At 42.7% G+C, this 23,508-nt stretch overlaps 1 protein-coding gene and 1 long non-coding RNA gene across 5 annotated transcripts in view; one reads left to right on the top strand and one right to left on the bottom strand.

Annotated features, from left to right (window-relative positions):
- The window catches only part of LOC122556801 (uncharacterized), a 182,113-nt gene that overhangs the window by 58,861 nt on the left and 99,744 nt on the right, over nucleotides 1-23,508 (bottom strand). The window lies entirely within an intron of this gene.
- The window catches only part of sh3bp2 (SH3-domain binding protein 2), a 131,782-nt gene that overhangs the window by 101,055 nt on the left and 7,219 nt on the right, over nucleotides 1-23,508 (top strand). For 3 of the 4 annotated variants that reach the window (XM_043703980.2, XM_043703988.2, XM_043703976.2), the window contains 3 exons: nucleotides 166-1,246; nucleotides 11,859-11,985; nucleotides 20,083-20,138. In XM_043703980.2, the coding sequence (XP_043559915.2) occupies nucleotides 166-1,246; nucleotides 11,859-11,985; nucleotides 20,083-20,138 (1,264 nt within the window). Of the gene's footprint in view, nucleotides 1-165; nucleotides 1,247-11,858; nucleotides 11,986-19,189; nucleotides 20,042-20,082; nucleotides 20,139-23,508 lie in introns of those variants that run through there. The other variant, XM_087974469.1, reaches the window with a different exon arrangement.

Raw genomic sequence — 23,508 nt, 5'->3', positions numbered from 1 at the left:
TAGAGTGTTGTAGAATGTATTGAATCAGTTAATTTCTTGTTGGAGAAGTGACAAAGATTATAGGTGGCATCTTTTAAAAATTTGAAAATTGTATCTGAGGTAATTCAGTTGGATTTTTAGTTGTGGTGAAGTGAAATATTACTTTTCTCTTCCTAATGTGTTTAGGTGTTCGCCCTATGTTGAATTCTCCAATTCAGCTAGAAAGGAGCAATAAAAAACCACTTCCTCCTCTGCCACCTCCCACACAAAGACGCATGTCACATGAGTTGGTCGTTATTAAAGAAGGTGTATCAAGTTCATCACAGGACCATTTGCCTTCCCCTTCTTCTACAAAAACTGAAACCAGTGCATTGTTCAAATGTCTGTCTCCCAAAGCTTCTCCAGGCTGTCCAAACCCCTCTAATGTACATTTAAAATCCACTTCAAATGGAAAGGAAAAACACAGGAGATACTCAGAAACTACAGACTCTGACATCAAAGTGAAAAGCAAATTTGCAATGGAGTTAAATAAGCATTTACAACATACAGCTGGAAAAGAGACATCACTTGATGTTGTATCCCCTTCTGCACTCTTCTACAAAGGACATAATTCTGGATCTCCTTCCACACTCATGAGCAAAGCATTTAGCACAGTACCTCCTCCAGTGCCTATGAACAAAGGAACTGTCACTGTACCTCCTCCATTGCCAATGAATAAGGGAGCTAGCATTGTACCTCCTCCAGTGCCAATGAACAAAGGAGCTAACATTGTACCTCATCCAGTGCCAATGAACAAAGGAGCTATCACTATACCTCCTCCAGTGCCTATGAACAAAGGAACTGTCACTGTACCTCCTCCATTGCCAATGAACAAAGGAGCTAACACTGTACCTCATCCAGTGCCCATGAACAATGGATCTAAAGCTGCACCTCCTCCAGTCTCTGTCAATAAAGGATTTAATGTTGAATCTTCAATATTTATGAGCAAAGAACTAAGCACTGCATCTCCTTCAATACTCACGACAAAAAGATGTAATGCTGGATCTCCTCCTGCACCATTGCCCAAAGGATCAAATGCAAGCCATCCTCCATTACCAGCAAACAAACCCAAGTTTTCACCAATTCCATCTGAACTGGTACAGGTCAAGCCTAAACTATATAAACCAGAACTGCTGCCAAAAGGAACTTCAGCTTTCACCAAGCAACTAACTCCTGCTGTTAAGCCTAACTTTCAACAATATGATACAAAACTGGCAAAACCCTTACAGTAAGTGATTTGCTATAAATTATTGTTATGATTGATATGGAATTGACATTTCAAGTAAATTCTGGATTAGTGGTGCTGGAAGAGCACAGCAGTTCAGGCAGCATCCAAGGAGCTTCGAAATCAACGTTTTGGGCAAAAGCCCTTCATCAGGAATAAAGGCAGTGAGCCTGGAGTGTGGAGAGGTAAGTTAGAGGAGGGTGGGGAGAAAGTAGCATAGAGTACAATGGGTGAGTGGGGGAGGGGATGAAGGTGATAGGTCAGGGAGGAGAGGGTGGAGTGGATAGGTGGAAAAGGAGATAGGCAGGTAGGGACAAGTCCGGACAAGTCATGGGGACAGTGCTGAGCTGGAAGTTTAGAACTAGGGTGAGGTGGGGGAAGGGGAAATGAGGAAACTGTTGAAGTCCACATTGATGCCCGGGGTTGAAGTGTTCCGAGGCGGAAGATGAGGCGTTCTTCCTCCAGGCGTCTGGTGGTGAGGGAGCGGCGGTGAAGGAGGCCCAGACCCTCCATGTCCTCGGCAGAGTGGAAGGGGGAGTTGAAATGTTGGGCCACGGGGCAGTGTGGTTGATTGGTGCGGGTGTCCCGGAGATGTTCCCTAAAGCGCTCTGCTAGGATGCGCCCAGTCTCCCCAGTGTAGAGGAGACCGCATCGGGAGCAACGGATACAATAAATGATATTAGTGGATGTGCAAGTAAAACTTTGATGGATGTGCAAGGCTCCTTTAGGGCCTTGGATAGAGGTGAGGGAGGAGGTGTGGGCGCAGGTTTTACAGTTCCTGTGGTGGCAGGGGAAAGTGCCAGGATGGGAGGGTGGGTTGTAGGGGGGCGTGGACCTGACCAGGTAGTCACAGAGGGAACGGTCTTTGCGGAAGACGGAAAGGGGTGGGGAAGGAAATATATCCCTGGTGGTGGGGTCTGTTTGGAGGTGGCGGATGATTTGGTTTATGCAAAGGTTGGTAGGGTGGAAGGTGAGCACCAGGGGCGTTCTGTCCTTGTTATGGTTGGAGGGGTGGGGACTGAGGGCGGAGTTGCGGGATGTAGACGAGATGCGTTGGAGGGCATCTTTAACCACGTGGGAAGGGAAATTGTGGTCTCCAAAGAAGGAGGCCATCTGGTGTGTTCTGTGGTGGAACTGGTCCTCCTGGGAGCAGATCCGGCGGAGGCGGAGGAATTGGGAATACAGGATGGCATGTTTGCAAGAGGTAGGGTGGGAAGAGGTATAATCCACGCATCAATGAATTTAATACACGCCGTGATGTCAAACAATTCTTCCATCGCTCCGCCTCCGAGCTTACTTTCACAATCAGGACTCCCGCCCACCTTCCGAGGACCCCTTCGCCCACCTCCAACACACTGCATCCACCTGGACACCCCGCGCTGGCCTATTATCTGCCCTCGACCTCTTCATTTCCAACTGCCGCCGGGACATTAACTGCCTCAACCTGGTGGTCTACCTCCCTCCCCCACTCCAACCTCTCACCCTCACAACGCGCAGCCCTCCAATCCCTCTGCTCCAATCCCAACCTCACCATCAAGCCAGCGGATAAAGGGGGCGCAGTGGTAGTCTGGCGCACTGACCTCTACACCGCTGAAGCCAAACGTCAACTCGAGGACACGTATTCCTACTGCCCCCTCGACCATGACCCCACCCCCCATCACCAAACCATCATCTCCGAGACCATACAGAACCTCATCACCTCAGGAGATCTCCCACCCACAGCTTCCAACCTCATAGTCCGGGAACCCCGCACTGCCCGGTTCTACCTCCTTCCCAAGATCCACAAGCCTGACCACCCTGGCCGACCCATTGTCTCAGCATGCTCCTGCCCCACTGAACTCATCTCTACCTACCTCGACACTTTCCTATTCCCCCTAGTCCAGGAACTCCCCACATACGTTCAAGACACCACCCACGCCCTCCACCTCCTCCAAGACTTCCGTTTCCCCGGCCCCCAACGCCTCATCTTCACCACGGATATCCAAACCCTCTACACCTCCATCCGCCATGACCAGGGCCTCCAAGCCCTCCGTTTTTTCCTCTCTAGACGTCCCCAACAGTACCCTTCCACCGACACTCTCATTCGTTTGGCTGAACTGGTCCTCACCCTTAACAATTTCTCCTTTGAATCCTCCCACTTCCTCCAGACCAAAGGGGTAGCCATGGGCACACGTATGGGCCCTAGCTATGCCTGTCTCTTTGTTGGCTACGTAGAGCAGTTGATCTTCTGTAATTACACCGGCACCACTTCCCACCTCTTCCTCCGCTACATTGATGACTGCATTGGCGCCACCTCGTGCTCCCGCGAGGAGGTTGAGCAATTCATCAACTTCACCAACACATTCCACCCTGACCTTAAATTTACCTGGACCATCTCTGACACCTCCCTCCCCTTCCTGGACCTCTCCATCTCCATTAATGACAACCGACTTGACACTGACATTTTTTACAAACCCAACGACTCCCACAGCTACCTGGATTACACCTCTTCCCACCCTACCTCTTGCAAAAATACCATCCCGTATTCCCAATTCCTCCGCCTCCGCCGTATCTGCTCCCAGGAGGACCAGTTCCACCACAGAACACACCAGATGGCCTCCTTCTTTAGAGACTGCAATTTCCCTTCCCACGTGGTTAAAGATGCCCTCCAACGCATCTCGTCTACATCCCGCAACTCCGCCCTCAGACCCCACCCCTCCAACCGTAACAAGGACAGAACGCCCCTGGTGCTCACCTTCCACCCTACCAACCTTTGCATAAACCAAATCATCCGCCACATCCAAAGAGACCCCACCTCCAGGGATATATTTCCCTCGCCACCCCTTTCCGCCTTCCGCAAAGACCGTTCCCTCTGTGACTACCTGGTCAGGTCCACGCCCGCCTACAACCCACCCTCCCATCCTGGCACTTTCCCCTGCCACCGCAGGCACTGTAAAACCTGCGCTCACACCTCCTCCCTCACCTCTATCCAAGGCCCGAAAGGAGCCTTCCACATCCATCAAAGTTTTACTTGCACATCCACTAATATCATTTATTGTATCCGTTGCTCCCGATGCGGTCTCCTCTACACTGGGGAGACTGGGCGCCTCCTAGCAGAGCGCTTTAGGGAATATCTCGGGGACACCCGCACCAATCAACCACACTGCCCCGTGGCCCAACATTTCAACTCCCCCTCCCACTCTGCCGAGGATATGGAGGTCCTGGGCCTCCTTCACCGCCGCTCCCTCACCACCAGACGCCTGGAGGAAGAACGCCTCATCTTCTGCCTCGGAACACTTCAACCCCGGACATCAATGTGGACTTCAACAGTTTCCTCATTTCCCCTTCCCCCACCTCACCCTAGTTCTAAACTTCCAGCTCAGCACTGTCCCCATGACTTGTCCGGACTTGTCCGACCTGCCTATCTCCTTTTCCACCTATCCACTCCACCCTCTCCTCCCTGACCTATCACCTTCATCCCCTCCCCCACTCACCCATTGTACTCTATGCTACTTTCTCCCCACCCCCACCCTCCTCTAACTTACCTCTCCACACTCCAGGCTCACTGCCTTTATTCCTGATGAAGGGCTTTTGCCCGAAACGTCAATTTTGAAGCTCCTTGGATGCTGCCTGAACTGCTGTGCTCTTCCAGGACCACTAATCCAGAATCTGGTTTGCAGCATCTGCAGTCATTGATTTTACCTCGTTGATTTCAAGTAAATTGGCAACACCACTGTTTTAGCATTTACCCTTCATGTGAGCAAGAATTTTAATGAAATTTACTCACTGTGTCATAGTTGTGTGTATATTCACCGAGCTGGGAAGTTGATTTGCAGACATTTCATCCCCTGTTGACACCTGAGCTACAAATCTTTATACAAACCCTACTCACTATGTTCCTACATTTCTTTAAAATGTTTCCTTTTATCCAAAAATCCAATCACTGTTCTAGGCAGTGTCAAAGAAACTTAGGAAATAGGAGCAGGAGTCAGCCACTCTTGCTCCATCATTCATTATGACCATGGAAGACAATCCAACTCAATAGCCTATTCCCACTCTCCCCATATCCTTTGAATTGCTTCATGTCAAGTGCTTGATCACTCCTTTTTTGCGTTGACTATTTTCTGTGGTTGTGAATTCCACTGGTGCACACTCTCTGGGTAAAGAAATCTATCTTTATCTCAGTCTTAAGTGTTATACCTCCATCCTGAGACTTTGACCTGTGGTTCGAGACTGAACTGCCATTGGGATGCTTTCTGATCTACCTTGTCTAAGTCCTGTTAAAGCTTGCATGTTTCTATAAAATCACCCCCTTATTTTTTAAACTTCAGCGAATATAATCCCAACCGCTTTAACCTCTCCTTCTACATCAGTCCTGCCATCCCAATAATCAGTCTGGTAGATCCTAGGTGCACCCCCTTTATGGTAAGAACAAGCTTCCTCAGATTAAGACCAAAACTGCATACATCTTAGATACACTCCAGGAATTTCTCCTCTACAGTATTGTTACTAATTTGACTTAGAACATAGAACAGTACAAGTCCTTAGGCCCTCAATATTGTGCTGACCTTTTATCCTACTCTAAGGTCAAGCTAGCCTACATAGCCTTCATTTTACTATCATCCATGTGCCTATCCAAGAGTCACTTAAATGTCTGTCTTGTATCTGACTCTACTACCAATGCTGGCAGTGCATTCCAAGCACCCACCACTCTCTGCATCAAGAACCTACCTCTGACATCCCCATTAAACCTGCCTCCAACTTCTTAAAATTATGCCCCCTTATGATAGACATTTCCACCCTGGGAAAAAGTCTCTGGCTATCCACTCTATTTATGCCTCTCATCATCTTGTACATCTCTATCAAGTCACCTCTCATCCTTCTTTGCTCCAATGAGAAAAGCCCTAGCTCCCTCAAATTTTCTTAGAATTAGATTCTCTACAGTGTGGAAACAGGCCATTTGGCCCAGCAAGTCCACACCGACCCTCCGAACAGTATCTCACCCAGACCCATTCCCCTACTACTCTACGTTAACCCTTACAAATTCCTGAACACTATGGGCAATTTAGCGTGGCCAATTCACCTAACCTGCACATCTTTGGATTGTGGGAGGAAACCCACGAAGACATGGGAGAATGTGCAGTCACCTGAGGCTGGAACTGAACCGGGGCACCTGGTGCTGTGAGGCAACAGTGCTAACCACTGAGCCATCATGCTGCTTGTCATAGGACAAGCCCTCCAATCCAGGCGGCATCCTGGTAAAACTCCTCTGCACCCTCTTGAAAACTTCCACATCCTTCCGATAACGAGGCGACCAGAACTGAAAACAATATTCCAAGTGTGGTCTGACCACAGCTTTCTTGAACTGCAGCATAACATCACGGCTCATAAACTCAATCCCTCTGCTAATGAAAGCCAACACACCATAAGCCTCCTTAACAACCCTATCAACTTGGGTGGCAACTTTGAGGGATCTATGGATGTGATCTGAAGATCCCTCTGTTCCTCCACACTGACAAGAATCCTGCCTTTACCCTGTCATCTGCATTAAAATTTGACCTTCTAAAGTGAATCACTTCACACTTTTCCAGGTTGAACTCCATCTGCCACTTTTCAGTCCAGCTCTGCATCATGACAATGTCCTGTTGCAACCTACAACAGCCGTCTACAGTATCCATAACTCCACCAATCTCTGTGTCATCGACAAACTTACTAACCCATCCTTCACTTCCTCATCCAAGCTATTTATAAAAATCACAAAGAGCAGAGGACCCAGAAATGATCCCTGCGAAACACCACTGGTCACTGAGCTCCAGGCTGAATACTTTACATCTATTACAACTCTGTCTCTCAGAATAATTTGCTCACCACCAATGTAAGACTGACTGGTCTGTAATTCCCAGGGTTACCCCTATTCCCTGGGGAATAACTTTTGTCACTCTCCAATCATATGGTACTACTCCAGTGGACAGTGAGGATGCAAGGATCATCACCAAAGGTGCAGCAATCTCTTCCCTCGTTTCCCAATTTATACACAGATTAAAGTCACCCATAATTACAGATTGCCTTTATTTGAGCATCTCCAAGTTCCAATTTAATGCCATTCCCAATATTACTCCTATAGTTTAGGGGTCCATATACAAGCACCTATAAAGTTTTTTGGTGTTTCTCAGGTCTATCCATGCAGAATCGGTATCATCAGAACCAATATCCTTCCAAACAATTGCATTAATTTCCTCTTCAAACAGCAATACAACTCCATCATCTTTCCCTTGTTGATGTTAAATATTGAATACCCTTAAAGTTGAGTTCCCAACTCTGGTCACCTGCTGTCATGTCTCTATAGAGTTAGAGAGTCATACACTATGGAAACAGATCCTTTGGTCCAATTTGTCAATGCCAACCAAGTTTCCAAAACTAAACTAGTCCCACTGACCTGCATTTGTCCCACATCCCTCTGAACCTTTCCTATTCATGTACTTGTCCAAAAGTCTTTTAAATGTTGTAACTGTATCTGCATCTACTATTTCCATAGCAAAGGTCTATTCCCTAGGATAGGGAGTTCAAAACTAGAGGGCATAATTTTAAGGTGAAAGGAGAAATATTTAAAAGGGACCTGAGGGACAACTTTTTCACACTGAGGGTGGTTTGTATATGGAATGAACTGCCAGAGGAAGTGGTAGATGCAGGTTGCTTTGTAGTATTTAAAAGAAATTTGGGCAAGTACTTGAATAGAAAAGATAAGGGGCAAACAGAGGCAAATAGGATGAGTTTATTTTGGGGATTTTGATTGGCATGGACAAGTTAGATCTAAGGGTCTATTTCCATGTTGTATGGCTATGACTTTATGAGAGAGGGAAGCAGCACTGTTGATGTCATCAATGTACTGGAGAAAGAGTTGTGCGTGGGGTCCAAAGTAGGATTGGAACAAGGAATGTTCCATGTACACCACAAAGAGACAAACATAACTTAAGCTCATGTGGGTACTCACGGCTACATCTTTGATCTGAAGAAAGTGTGAGGACTTCAAGGAGGAATTATTTGAAGTGAACATGTGCAGGCCATGGGGAGGAGAGTGGTAGTGGTAGATGGGGTCAATTCAAGCCTTTTTTCCAGGACAAAGTAGAGATGATTCTATTGGAGAATGGATGTGTAAAGGGATAACATCTCCGTGGGAAGAGGAGACGGCTGGAGCCCACAAACTGGAAATTCTAAAACTGACATAAAGCATCAGAAGAATTGTAGATGTATGTTGGAAAGGACTGGGCAAGGAAAAGAAATAAACAAGTTGAGGTAGGAAAAGATGAGTTCTGTGGGGCAGGAGCAGCCAGAACTAATGGGTCTGCCCTGGGAGATCTGTTTATGGATTTTGGGAAGAAGGTGGAAGTGGCCTGTATAGGGTTGGGAGACTGAGTTTGAGGCAGTGGAGGGAGATCACCACATGAGGAGAAAGTGAGGTCTGCAGATGCTGGAGATCAAAGTTGAAACTTTATTGCTGGAACAGCACAGCAGGTCAGGCAGCATCCAGGGAACAGGAGATTCGACGTTTCGGGCACAGGCCCTTCTTCGATCACCACATGAAATAAGGTTAGTAACCGTTGTGGACATAATAACCTGGTGTTCAATAATCTGGCCATGGTCCGAGGAGATAGGAGGAAGTGTCTGAGAGCTGATGCTCAGCCTCCGCAATGTAGAAGTGAGTGTGCCTGACACCAACAGCACCACCTTTGTTGACAGGCTTGATTACAAAGTCAGGGTTAGATCTGAGAGCATGGAGTGCAGTCAGTTTAGAAGGAGACAGAACAACATCCCTTTTTTCAGGCTTCTTGCAGTGCCCCAACAAAGCTCAGCGCAAGCTGGAAGAAGAGCGTCTCATTTTCTGCTTGGGAATCCTGCAGCCTTCAGGACTCCATATTGAGTTCAGTAATATTAGGGCCTGAGCACCTTCTCCCATCTCCTTACCCCAAACCCCACACACCAGGCCATGTCATCACATGCACTGCTCCTATAAAGAACCCATTGTCAATCACTAATTGTCTCCATTAGCAGCTATTTATTTTCCCTGCTGACCTTTACCCATTCCTTTGTTTGCCTGTTTGCGTTTTTTTCTGTTTGGGCTACATTTCCACCTATCCTTTACACCTTCACCACGCCCCTGCTTCCCCCACTTCCCTCACCCCACTGTCAGCATACATGCCAACCTTTTCCAAGCTACAAATAGTTCTGAAGAAGGGCCACTTGACCCAAAATGTTAACTCTGCTCTAGGGCAGTGTCACCTCCAGTTTAGCTTCATTGTTCATGTTTGGTCAAAATCTGAAATAAGGTCAGGTGCTGAGTGGTCCTGGCAGAATTGAAACCAAGCACCAATGAGCAAGTTACTCCTTTGCAAACATTGCTTGATAGCACTGTTGATAGTCCCACTTTACTTATGATGGAGGCAAAAACAGAAATAGCTGGAAAAACTTAGCAGGTCTTGTAGCATCTGTGGAGAGAGAGTAATGTTATCTCCACTGCCTCTGATTTTCAGAATCTGCAGTTCTTTGGTTTTTAAAAAAAAAATAATGTGGAAAATTGCTCAGGTATGTTGTGTACACAAAAAGCAAGACAAATCCAGCTAGGCCAATGACTACTCTATTGGTCTACACTCCATCCTATTGGAAGGATTTTGTAAAACTTGAAAGGGTTCAGAAAAGATTTACAAGGATTTTGCCCGGTTGGAGGATTTGAGCTATATGAAGAGGCTGAATTAGCTGGGCTGTTTTCCCTGGAGTGTTGAAAGCTGAGGGGTCACTTTACAGAGGTTTATAAAATCATTAAGGGCATGGATATGATAAAAAGACAAGGTGTTTTTCCTGGGGTGGAGGAGTCCAGAGCTAGAGGGCATAAGTTCAGGGTGAGAGGGGAAAGATATAAAAGGAAGCTAAGGGGCAACGTTTTCATGCAGACGGTGGTGCGTGTGTGGAATGAGCTGCCAGAGGAAGTGATGGAGGTTCGTGCAATTACACCATTTAAAAGGCATCTGGGTGTGTAAATGAATAGGAAGGGATTAGAGGGGTATGGGCTAAATGCTGGCAAATGGGATTAGATTAGGTTAGGGTAACTGGTCGGCATGGACGAGTTGGACCAAATGGTCTGTTTCCATGCTGTACATCTCTATGACTCTCAGTAAAATGGGATTATCAACAGTGCTATCAAACGATGTTTGCAAAGGAATAACCTGCTTGTTGGTGCTTAGTTTCAGCTCTGCCACGACTACTCAGCACCTGACCTTATTTCAGCCTTTGACCAAACATGGGCAAAAAGCCAAACTTGAGGTGGGGTGACCCAGCCCTAGAGCAATATTTGACCCAGTATGGCATCATGGACCCCCAGCAAACGTGGTGTCAGTAGAAATCAGGGGGAAAAAAACCTTTGCATTAGTTAAAGTGCATATCTTGCACAAAGAAAGATTGTTGTGGAATAAATATTAAAACTTACAGTGTGATGGTTATCCTACCAGTGTATCCTACCAATATTGTCATGGATTGATGTATCTGCAACATGTAGATTGATAAGGGAAATCAAGTAGATTTTTCCCATTTACTGCTTCTCTGTCATCAGCTGAAATCTTTCTTTGTATTTATATTTCCCAATTTCAGACAGCATCCTCATGAATCTGCACTGTACCCTATCTGTAGACTCAATAATCTTCCTTTAGTTTGGAATGTAATAATGGAGACTACAATTGACAGTTTAGTAAGATTTTGCACAGATTTATTACCTGTTTGTATCTATAGTCTATACTGCTTATAATAAGTCTAGAACTACTTTAACCCCTTTCTGCTACAATTTGAGAGACTTTGGCTAAAAGTCGCTCTCCTCTGGAACAGTGTCAAACAGCAACTTACATTTATAGAATGCAACATTTTCATGAAATGAAAATGAATGACTCATAGAGAGACACTGATATATATCTTTTACCCTGTAACCTTATCCTTCATCCTATTAATATCTATTTGCAGCCAAGATATCTGCTATCTTGATGTCTTCTGAAATTTTAAAATAATTCCCTTCGGCCAATATCCAAATTTTTCTTGAATTGAATCCAAATGGTCTCTTCTCACCATAGTAAAAAAAAACTGTCCTTAACCCATATTCACTGCTCTTTTCATTTGCAACAATTTAAAAGGGTTCAGACGTAACAACATTTTTGGCCTGTTTAGTGGGCATACATTGTGCTAGCAGAAAGTGAGGATTGCAGATGCTGGAGGTCAGAGTTGAAAAGTGTGGCGCTAGAAAAGCACAGGAGGTCAGGCAGTATCCGAGGGGCAGGAGAATCAACGTTTCATCAGGAATCATAATACATTGTGCAAGTACAGGAATTGCATGCCATTCCACATAATTCAATGCTGAGTCTCCCAGCAAGATAAGGCTATAGCACTATTTCTTGAAAATTGCAGGGCAACATTAGCTCCACCACATTTATACAACATATTCTGGTCCTTGCTCATCATTTTATGCACTGCACATTTTTATAATGGTATACACGATATTTAAGATTGAATGAGTCATATTGTACATTGCTACATTTGAATATGAGAAAAATATATAGTTAATATATAAGGACAAGAGCGAATAAAACATTATTTCTTCTAGCCGCTCATCTCCTGAAGGACGAAGTTTTCGGTCTGCTGAAACTGAAAAGCTGGTTCCACGACTAAGGTCTCAATCGCAGCCATCACAGAGCCATGTATCTGAGTGTGATGATGATGATTATGAAAATGTAAGAATATGTCCTTCTTTTGTAGAACACCCCACATATTGCTAACTCCATCAGTATTTATCCCCTAAGCTTCTGATGCTATGACCAGTGACTCAGAGCAGATCACAATAGCGCTTTGGATTGTAATGAGATAAAACATGGCATTATTTGAATTAATTTTTTTGGGAAAAAAAGTTAAAAATACTCCATTTGGCAGTGTTTGTTTTTGTTAATTATATGTTGATGTTGTGGCTAAAGTGAAATACTTCCTATCCCTCTGATAATTTCACTACATTTTATTTTATTTATTCAATACATTAGTGGCCTTTGGTTAAGACTGGTCTGCACTTATAAAGCACCTAATTGCCTTGTCAAAATTGATTAGTATTTCACATGAAATATGTTGTCAAATATAATTGTTATTTTGCATCAGCAATATCAGTGAAACAGTGATGAGTTGATTGGTTTGCTTTTGGCGACACTGATCTTTGGCCAAGACACCAGGCAGGCTTTCTGATATTCTCCAAATAGTACTATGGAAATTTTAACACCCACTTGTAATCTTCTCATCTGAATTTGTATGATCACACAACCATCAGTTCTACTACTTTGCCTTAGTTGCCTAGAAATCAAGGTTCACAGTTCATTTCTTCTCAGCATGTCATAATACAAAAATCTCAGTCCTTTCTTGGTCTTCACTTCCTTTGCAATGCTCAGGTGTGTAAAAGTCTAACCTCAGCATCACCTGATCTTTATTTTATCATTTTTACCATCTTTGGTCTTGGTGTCTTGTTCAGAAGTAAAAATGTCCAAAGGGAACCAAGTTTCTTTGTTTATGAGTCTCTAAGAGCTAACAGTGCAAATGATTTGTTGGCCTTCATCACAAGGAAATTTGAGTACAGGATTAAAGATGCATTAATGCAATTGCGTAGAACTTTGACGAGATAAAACTCCAGATTGTAAGAACATAGCAACTGGAGTAGGTCATTGAGCCTGCTGAGCCTATTTCTGTTACATGGCTGATGGGACACTTCAAAGCTCTTCTCCCATCCCCATAACCCTGTATGTCATGGATAATCAGAAATATAACAATCTTTATCATAAACATACTCAAAGATTGGGCGTTCACTGCCATCTGGTGTAGAGAATTCCAAAAGTCCATAACCTACTAAATTTTAAAAAAAAATTCTTCTGCTGTTGGACCTATGTGGTATCTCTTAATTTTAAATTGTGCACCCTGCTTTTGAATTCCTTAGCTAAGGAGTGAAATACTTATCACAAAGAAATGCAATGGAGGTTCATTTCATTAATCCCAGGATGGGGATATTGTCATATGACGAGAGACTGTGGGTTCATGTTCCCTAGAGTTTCAAAGAATGAGTGGTAATTTCACTGAAATTTACAATATCCTTACAAAGAAAGCTTGGACATAGATTGGATGTTTACCTGGTGAGTCTAAAATCAGGATATACTCTTAGGATAAGGGGTAAGTAATTTAATACTGAGAGGAGGTATTTCTTTACACAGAGAATGGTAAATCTTTGGATCTTTCTATCCCAAGGACTGTGGAAGCTCATTCATTGAGTATGTTCAAGACAGAAATCAATTGATTTGAATAGGCAAATGACTTCAAAGGATACAGAGATAATTAGGGAAAGTGACATTGAGATAAAAGATCAGCCAGTATCTAATAGATTGATGGGAAGACTTGATGGGTTGAATGTTTTGCTCCTGTTCTTGTGTCATATATTGGATGTATTGATCTTTTTCATAGGTTGTCTTTTGTTTTTAAAAGGCACTGTATCTTTACAATGTATTTTGTACTAACAATAAGGAAATCAAAAATTGTGTTGCTATATAAAATTCCTAAATATAAACAGTTGCCCTTAATTTTGAATATTGTGAAGTTAATTTACGGGTGTGACTTACAGGAAATAAGTAATGGAGGTTAACAAACAGTGGCCTCTAGTGGAATCATCTCGCAATAATGGGGAGGATTCTGAACCGATTGAATAAATTCAGGAGAGGGTAAAGACAGACAATTGTTATTGGATACTAACACTTGGCAGTTTGGCCACTTTATAGGAAAGTAGAGCTATTTTGTTAATTACCAAGTCACATAATCAGCATACTGTTGCAAGACCTGAAATATCAAGATTCGGAGATGCCGGTGTTGGACTGGGGTGTACAAAGTTAAAACTCACACAACACCAGGTTATAGTCCAACAGGTTTAATTGGAAGCACACTAGCTTTCAGTTACATCACACTGCAAATTTTTGCTATAAATTCTGTGTTACGATCGAGCCCTCCACAATTACCTGATGAAGGAGCATCGCTCCGACAGCAAGCGTGCTCCCAATTAAACCTGTTGGACTATAACCTGGTGTTGTGTGAGTTTTAACTTTAAATATAAAGGATATGGTAATAATAGAATCATGAATGATACAGCATATAAAGAGGTGTTAGATCCATTGCACTTGTGCTGGGGCTTTATCCATTAATCTCCTCTTTCCCAAAAGTCCCAAATTCTTTCCTTCAAATTCTGTTTTGAAAGTTACTATTTAATCATCTTCCATAACCCCTTTAGGTACTACATTCCACATCACTATATTTTTATTGAGTATAAAAACAGTTCATGTCACTCTATGCCTGCTGCTGTTTTACCTATCATTTTATGCCACTCTTAATAAAGCCAAGGATTCTATAGATGGTAACTTTTCCTATCACCTCCAAAGATTTGGCTACATGCTTCTCTAGTTTTCTCTGTTCTTACAGCTGCTTTTAGCTTTACTTTGTGTCTCCTCATTCTTCCTCACATAATGCATCATCACACTTCTCTTTGTTAAATTTGTGATGAGTCTGCCATTTCACCATCAGATTTTGTCTTCTGAAGTCTATAATTATTTTTATCTTTCTTTAATACATTTGTGAGCTTTTTGACATTTGAGAACTTTGAATTTTGTAATGCACTCTCAATTTCAGATCAATAACAACAAAAGGGTCAAGTCCTAATTGCCTCTTTCGCTATTTGGGCAATTAGGGATGGGTGGTAAATAACTTTTGCCAGTGATACTGGATCCTTAAAAATCAAAAGAGCATACTTTTAGAACCAATCCCAGAGAAAAATCTTTGCATAGCCAAAGAGAAAGTGAGGACTGCAGAAAAGTGTGGCACTTGAAAAGCACAGCAGGTCAGGCAGTATCCGAGGAGCAGGCCTTTCATCATTCCTGCTTTCTGAACCTTAGTCAATTTTGATTGATTTTATTTATTGTCATGTGTACCAAAGTACAGTAAAAAGCTTTGTTTATGAGCAGTACAGGCAAATCATAGAATGCAAGGATGTACAGATCAAAAAGACTTAGACAGAGGCATACAGGTTACACTGCACAGGGCGTGCGCTAGGCAAGATCAACATTAGCAAGATCAGCATTATTTGAGGCTAAAATGTCCATTCATCAGTCTAATAACAGCCAGGAAGAAGCTGTTCCTGTTATGTGTGTTCAGGCTTTCGTATCTTCTGCCTGATAGAAGAGGTTGTAGGAGATCATTAATGGTTTGCAATGGGTCTTTGATGATGTTGGCAGCCTTTCTGCAGCAGTGAGCCATGTAAATGGAGTCCATGGATGGAAGATTGGCTTCTGCGATGGTCTGGGCTCTGCATACCACCTTTTGTAGTTTAGATGGATTTTAGATCCATCCCATCACATTCTCTTTTATTCTTCTAAAATTTGAGTTTGCTTACAATTCCATTATGTGCAATGTTAACAAATGGGGAGCATGTATCTATTGTTGTGGGAACACTTCTGGTTCACTGTATCCTTTTGAGAGGGAGATGCATCATCCTTGCCTAGTTTGGCATATGTGTGGCTCCAGGCCCACAGCAATGTCATTGATTCTTAGAAAATGATCTTTATTCTGCCACTTCCTCCAACTTCATTTTAATTTAGTTCCTTCCCTCTTTTCCTATCCTCTTCTATTTTTATTATTGTTGCACTGTGCCTGGTGAATAGTGTTTATTTATTGTTAACTGCTTAATTGGGAACATGGATTTTTTAAAACAATGATCTCAGTTCTGCTGGCTCTCTTGTGGTGTAGTTGTAGTGTCTCTACCTCTGAGCTAGGGTTCGTATACCACCTGCTCCTGAAACGTGCTATTACACCCCTGAACGGGTTGATTAGAAATTATCATGATTTTAGTTCTCCACTAATGGTGAGCAGACGTCTGGGTGGGGAAAGGTAAAATCTGATTTTTGTGCTAGACTGTAGATTGACAATAAAATCCTTATAAAGCTTAGATTGTCTTTTGCAACCTAATTCAAGACATGAATATCGGTCAATGAAACATCCTGGTACTCCCAAGGCAATGCCACTATCAGAGTCTATTTGCCAACCAATCAACGGTATAATGTCATAGAGTTAGAGAGATGTACAGCATGGAAACAGACCCTTCGGTCCAACCGACCAGATACCCCAACCCAATCTAGTCCCACCCACAAGCACCCAGCCCATATCCCTCCAAACCCTTCCTATTCATATACCCATCCAAATGCCTCTTAAATGTTGCAACTGTACCAGCCTCCACCACATCCTCTGGCAACCCATTCCATACACATATCACTCTCTGCATGAAAAAGTTGCCCCTTAGGTCTCTTTTATATCTTTCCCCTCTCACCCTAAACCTATGTCCTCTAGTTCTGGACTCCCCGACCCCAGGGAAAAGACTTTCTCTATTTATCCTATCCATGCCCCTCATAATTTTGTCAACCTCTATAAGGTCACCCCTCAGCCTCCGACGCTCCAGGGAAAACAGCCCCAGCCTGTTCAGCCTCTCCCTATAGCTCAGATCCTCCAACCCTGGCAACATCCTTGTAAAGCTTTTCTGAACCCTTTGAAGTTTCACAACATCTTTCCGATAGGAAGGAGACCAGAATTGCACGCAATATTCCAACAGTGGCCTAACCAATGTCCTGTACAGCCGCAACATGACCTCCCAACTCCTGTAGGGAAAAGTGAGGGCTGCAGATGCTGGAGATCAGAGCTGAAAATGTGTTGCTGGAAAAGCGCAGCAGGTCAGGCAGCATCCAAGGAACAGGAGAATCAACGTTTTGGGCATAAGCCCTTCTTCACCTGGAGAAGGGCTTATGCCCGAAACGTCGATTCTCCTGTTCCTTGGATGCTGCCTGACCTGCAGCGCTTTTCCAGCAACACATTTTCAGCTCCCAACTCCTGTACTCAATACTCTGATCAATAAAAGAAAGCATACCAAATGCCTTCTTCACTATCCTATCTACCTGCGACTCTACTTTCAAGGAGCTATGAACTGCATTCCAAGGTCTCTATGTTCATCAGCAACACTCCCTAGGTCCTTACCATTAAGTATATAAGTCTGGCTAAGATTTACTTTCCCAAAATGCAGCACCTCGCATTTATCTGAATTAAACTCCATCTGCCACTTCTCAGCCCATTGGCCCATCTGGTCCAGATCGTGTTGTAATCTGAGGTAACCCTCTTGCTGTCCACTACACCTCTAATTTTGGTGTCATCTGCAAACTTACTAACTTGTTATAAATTGTTATTCCCTTTGACATTTGATATTCTTAGGATCTTGTGTTGATGAGTGAGAGATTAAAAAGCTCAACAGCAGATCTCTTTTTATGACAATACTGAAGTCCTGTACTACTAAGCTACTACCTAATAAACTAGTTAAACCCAATTTCCCTCTCACAAAAGCATGTTGACTCTGCTTCCATTGTGACTTTGAGTAACATGTTAGAACTTTCTTATAAATGAATTCCAGGATTTCCCTCAAGTGCACATTAGGCTAACTGAGCTATAGCCTTGTGATTTCTTCCTTTCTCGAATAAAGGAGTTATTGCTATTTTCTGGGACATTTCCAGAATCTATGGAATTTTGAAAAATAGTAACTATTATCTCTACTATCAATGCACACTTCTTTTATGACCTTAGAAGGCAGCCCACCTGATCCTGGGATCTTGTCAGCCATAAGGTCTCTTCATTTTCCCAGCAGTTTTTTCCCTTGATGATGGCAAATGCTTTAAGATCATCCTTTCCTTTGGCCTCTTGATTTCTAAATATCTTTCAGAAGATTTCTAATTTTTCTACAGTGAAGACAAACACAAAATACTAGTATCAAAATGCTATACATGCATCTCTTGAATCTTATTATCCTACTTTAATTTGCTCAAGGCTCAGGAAATAACTCAAATGTTACTACCATCAATGTTCTGCTTTCAATTCAGCTCCTAGCTGCTGATATTCATTATTCAGAACCTCCTTCCTGGCTCTGCTATGTCATTGATACACCTGTGGATCATAACACTGGATCCTTCCCCTCCAACTGCAATGTCATCTCCAGCCTAGACATTTGTCTAGACATTTGTCATGAGACAGGCAACTCAATCTTTAGTCTCTTGCTATTGGCTGCAGAGAGCTGTGTCCATCCCTTTGCCTATACTATCTTCTACCACCACTGCATTCCTATTTATTCCCCTCCCCCAATGGCTTTGTGTGCCATGGTCTGTTCATTCCTCCTCCTCGTAGCTCCTGCAATCATTCATGCAAGATACTAGATCCTCAAACCTGATTGCCTTGGATTTCATTTAGTATCCATCAAAGCACATTTACTGCAACGGCAATATGTCACCTGACATCCCAACTTTATTATGTGTGAATTAATGGTTCTTAATTTATAATTAATAAATCTGACTGCTACTGATGAGCATTAATATTTATATGATTAAAAAGTTACAATTACTAATTTTGAAAGAGAAATGAGAAAATACTCACTAACCAATCAATTGGATGGTTCCTTTGATGACACACTTTGATTTTACTCAGGACGCAGTTAGTTCATTCTGGAGTCACAGACTGACCAAATTCTTTACATTGCTGTTCTGTCAATCTCTGCACTTTTTTGTTATGATTCACTGGGATAGTGCATTGGAGTCAGGCTCATTATTTCTGGAGATGTCACAAATATGAATATTACTTTAAAACACTGAACTGTTTAACTAACTGTGTAGCTCAGATTATAATAATATGCACACCAGATTGATTTCCATTATCAAGAAAATATTGATTTATTGTAATCAAACTGTCTCTTTAAATCAATAGCAAAACAAGTTGAATTGCTAATCTATAACTTCACAACTAAAACTCTACCCGTTCTTAAATTCACATACACATCTGAACAAACACATAAAGAGATGACAAGAAGCAAATGTAAGTGGAGAGGGAAAAAATGTCAGAGGAGCACAGTTCTGGCAGTAGTCCATATCAGAGATGTTGGTGAGTTGTTTTCTTTCAGCCTTCTTTTGACCCTTTCTGATTCTTTGCTAATGACATAAAGTTGTGGATATACAGATTCTTAGTCTTTCATTCACTGGTGGAAGATTTGTCCTCTCAGTATGTCTGAATGTGGTTTTCTCCTTTTCTTTTCATTAAGGGATTTGTAGGGACAACAACTTAGAGAAAGGGAGAGTAGCTTGCTACTAAAGATTTCCTTTTACTTTTCCACAAAGAAGTGTAGAGAGAGAGAGGGGGAAGAAAGTTGATGGATATTTTCTCTTCGCATGTTGGCTGTTTCTGCTGTAGTCATCTGCCCAGGAACCAGTCAAATAGTTGTTACTGTGCTGAGTCCACAACTGGTCCTGATTGAAGAAAAACAATCAAATGGCTGCCTCTGGGTAGTGCTATTTTGTCTGAAATGCTCTCTCACTGCTTGAATAAGGAAACCTTGTAGATACAGCTCCCAGTGAATTCCTGTGATTTGTTTTGAAAATTTCAAGCATTTTTTACGCAGTCTCCTAGATTTAAAGCAAATTTTTTTTTTTCATTTTTAGTCCACAGAGCAAAGAAAGTGGTCTTTACACTTTGCAGTGCTGTGCCTCTGATCTCTGTACTCTTTGCAGTGCTCGTTTTATTTAAGAAAATAATACCCCTGAACATGACTGCTCCGCTTGAGTTTAAACCTAACCCAAAGTGCTTTCTTCCAACCACAGAAAATAGGAAGGGTCTATATGCCTTCAACTGAATTACCACATTTATTTATTTTATGTCATTTTACATGCTTTACTTATAATGTGGCTTTATTGCAGGTACAGCTGCCACCCTCTGTCTTTGTAAATACAACAGAATCCAATGATGTTGAGAGGTAATTATTTATTGCATCAATAAACGTAGATATATTACTAACCATTAGGATTAAATGGCAACATTCAATTTTTCTACAATCTTCAAGCGATAGTAGAAATGCAATTGCATTTGCTTCCTGCCATATACAATATAACTCTCTAAGTGAACACCAATATTTTTGGAAGGTTTGTTTAAATACATCAAGAGAGCATAGATAATGCAACAGTTCAATTTTATAAGATGTTCGTTTTCTCCCCTTTCCTTCCATAAATGTTGGCTGTTTGATGAAGCATTGACGCATATGCGGGCATCCTCTGGTTCTTTGCTAAAGTGGTTATTATTCTGTAAGCCCTGATGGTAAATTTTTTCAGGAATTTGGACAGTGCAGTGCCCTATTTTACTCTTTCTAATTATATATTTATAGTACCATGTTAATAAAGAAGAAACCTTCTGATAGAAAAAAATTCTCCATCTCCTCGTTCCAAAAGAAGACCCCTTATAGCATAAAAGCAAAAGAAAAAACATGCAACATGGTGAAGATTGGTGGGAAGTCTTTAAATATCAGCCCAACGATAACTTTAAAAAAGGAGACAGAAGATGAAATGTGAGGGCAAGCTAGATAGTAACATAAAAGAAGGTTTCAAGAGTATTTTTAGATATCTAAAAGGTAAGAGAGCGGCAAGAATGGACATTGGACCATTGAAAAATGATGCTGGGGAAGTAATAGAAAGTAATGAGGAAATGGCAGAGGAACTGAATAGCTACATTGCATTAGTGTTCACAGTGAATGACACCAGCAGCATACCAGAACTTCAAAAGAGTCAAGGAACAGAGTTGGGTGAAGTGCATGTCACGAAGGAGAACATGCTGGGGAACCTGAAAGGTCTGAAGGTGGATGATTCATTCAGATCAGATGGGGGGGTTCCACTGTTTAAGAAGGGCGGTAAAGACAAGCCAGGAAACTATATACCGGTGAGACTGACCTCGGTGATGGGCAAGTTATTGGAGGGAATCCTGAGGGACAGGATGTAAATGTATTTGGAAAGGCAAGGACCGATTCGGTTCAGTCAACATGGCTTTGTGCGTGGGAAATCATGTCCCACAAACTTGATTTAGTTTATTGAAGAAGTAACAAAGAAGATTGATGAGGGCAGAGCAGTAGATGTGGTCTATATGGACTTTAGTAAGGTGTTCGACAAGGTTCCCCATGGGAGACTGATTAACAAGGTTAGATCTCATGGAATACAGGGAGAACTAGCCATTTGGATACAGAACTGGCTCAAAGGTAGAAGACAGAGGGCGGTGGTGGAGGGTTGTTTTTCAGACTGGAGACCTGTGACCAGTGGAGTGCCACATGGATCGGTCCTGAGCCCTCTACTTTTTGTCATTTACATCAATGAGTTGGATGCGAGCATAAGAGGTACAGTTGGTAAATTTACAGATGACACCAAAATTGGAGGTGTAGTGGTCAGTGAAGAGGGTTACCTCAGATTACAATAGGATTTGGACCAGATGAACCAATGGGCTGAGAAGTGGCAGTTGGAATTTAATTCAGCTAAATGCGAGATTTTGGGAAAGCAAATCTTAGCAGGACTTACATACTTAATGGTAAGGTCCTAGGGAGTGTTTCTGAACAAAGAGACCTTGAAGTGCAGGTTCATAGCTCCTTGAAAGTGGAGTCGAAGGTAGATAGGATAGTGAAGAAGGTGTTTGGTATGCTTTCCTTTATTGGTCAGAGTATTGAGTACAGGAGTTGGGAGGTCATGTTGCGGCTGTACAGGACATTGGTTCAGCCAAAGTAGGAATATTGCGTGTAATTCTGGTCTCCTTCCTATTGGAAAGATGTTGTGAAACTTGAAAGAGTTCAGAAAAGATTTATAAGGAGGTTACCAGGGTTGGAGGATCTGAGCTACAAGGGAGAGGCTGAACAGGCTGGGGCTGTTTTCCCTGGAGCGTTGGAGGCTGAGGGGTGACCTTATGGAGGTTTACAAAATTATGAGGGGCATGGATAGGATAAATAGAGAAAGTCTTTTCCCTGGGGTCGGGGAGTCCAGAACTAGGGGGCATAGGTTTAGGGTGAGAGGGGAAAGATATAAAAGAGACCTAAGGGACAACGTTTTCACGCAGAGGGTGGTACTTGTATGGAATGAGCTGCCAGAGGAAGTGGTGGAGGCTGGTGCAATTAACATTTAAGAGGCATTTGGATGGGTATATGAATAGGAAGGGTTTGGAAGGATATGGGCTGGGTGCTGGCAGGTGGGACTAGATTATGTTGGGATATCTGGTCGGCATGGACGGGTTGGACCGAAGGGTCTGTTTCCATGCTGTACATCTCTATGACTCTATGACTACACCCCAGAGTTGTGAAGGAGATAGCTGAGGAGATTGTAGAGGCATTGGTGGTGATCTTGCAGGAATCACTGGAGTCAGGAATGGTCCCATACACCTCGAAAATGGCTAATGTATCACCTCTGCTTAAGAAAGGAGAGATGCAGAAGACAGGAAACCATCAGATGACTAGCCTGATCTTAGTTGTTGGTAAGATTTTACAGTCCGTTATTAAGGATGAGATTGCAGAGTTCATGGCAGTACATGGTAAAAGAGGATGAGTCAGCTCAGCTTAAGCAAAGAGAGGTTATTCCTGACAAATCTGTTAGAATTCTTTGAAGAAGTAATGAATAAGTTAGACAAAGCAGAGTGTAGATGTGATCTATTTCTAGAAGGCCTTTAGCAAGGTGCCTCACAGGAGGCTGCTCATAAAAGGATTGGCTGACTGGCAGAGGGAGAGGGTAGGGATAAAGAATTCTTTTTCAGGATGGCAGCCAGTGACTAGTGGAGTTCTGCAGGGGTCCGAATAGAGACCACATCTATTCAAGTTACATGTTAATGAAGACATTATTGCTAACTTTACAGATGACACAAAGATAAGTGAAGGAGTAGGTAATGATGATGAAGCAGAAGGCTACAAAAGGACTTGGACAGGCTAGGAGAATGGGCAGATGAAATATAATGAGGGAAAGTGTGTAATTATGCACTTTGGCAGAAAGAATAAAAGCTTCGACTATTTTCTAAATGGAGGAAGGCTTTTGAAATCTGAAGCTCAAAGGAATTTGGGAGTCCCAATTCAGGATTCTCTTAAGGTTAACATGCAGGTTCAGTTGGCAGTTGGAAAGGCAAGTGCATTGTTAGCATTCTTTCAAGAGATATAAAACCTAAGAGAAGATGTACTGCTGAGAATATATAAGGCTCTAGTTAGACTACATTTTGAATATTGTTTTGGGCTCCAATTAAGGATGGATGTGCTGCTGTTGGAGGGGGTCCAGAGAAGGTTTCCAAGAATGATCCTGGGGGTGAAGTGCTTGTCACATGATGAATGAATGATTGAAAAC

Source organism: Chiloscyllium plagiosum, unplaced genomic scaffold, assembly GCF_037043375.1.
Source record: "Chiloscyllium plagiosum isolate Xiang-an unplaced genomic scaffold, Cpla_swu_hap1 HiC_scaffold_2, whole genome shotgun sequence".
In the NCBI taxonomy this organism is placed as follows: Eukaryota; Metazoa; Chordata; class Chondrichthyes; order Orectolobiformes; family Hemiscylliidae; genus Chiloscyllium; species Chiloscyllium plagiosum.
Note: the sequence above shows the minus strand (reverse complement) of the source record. Positions and strands in the feature narration are given on the sequence as shown.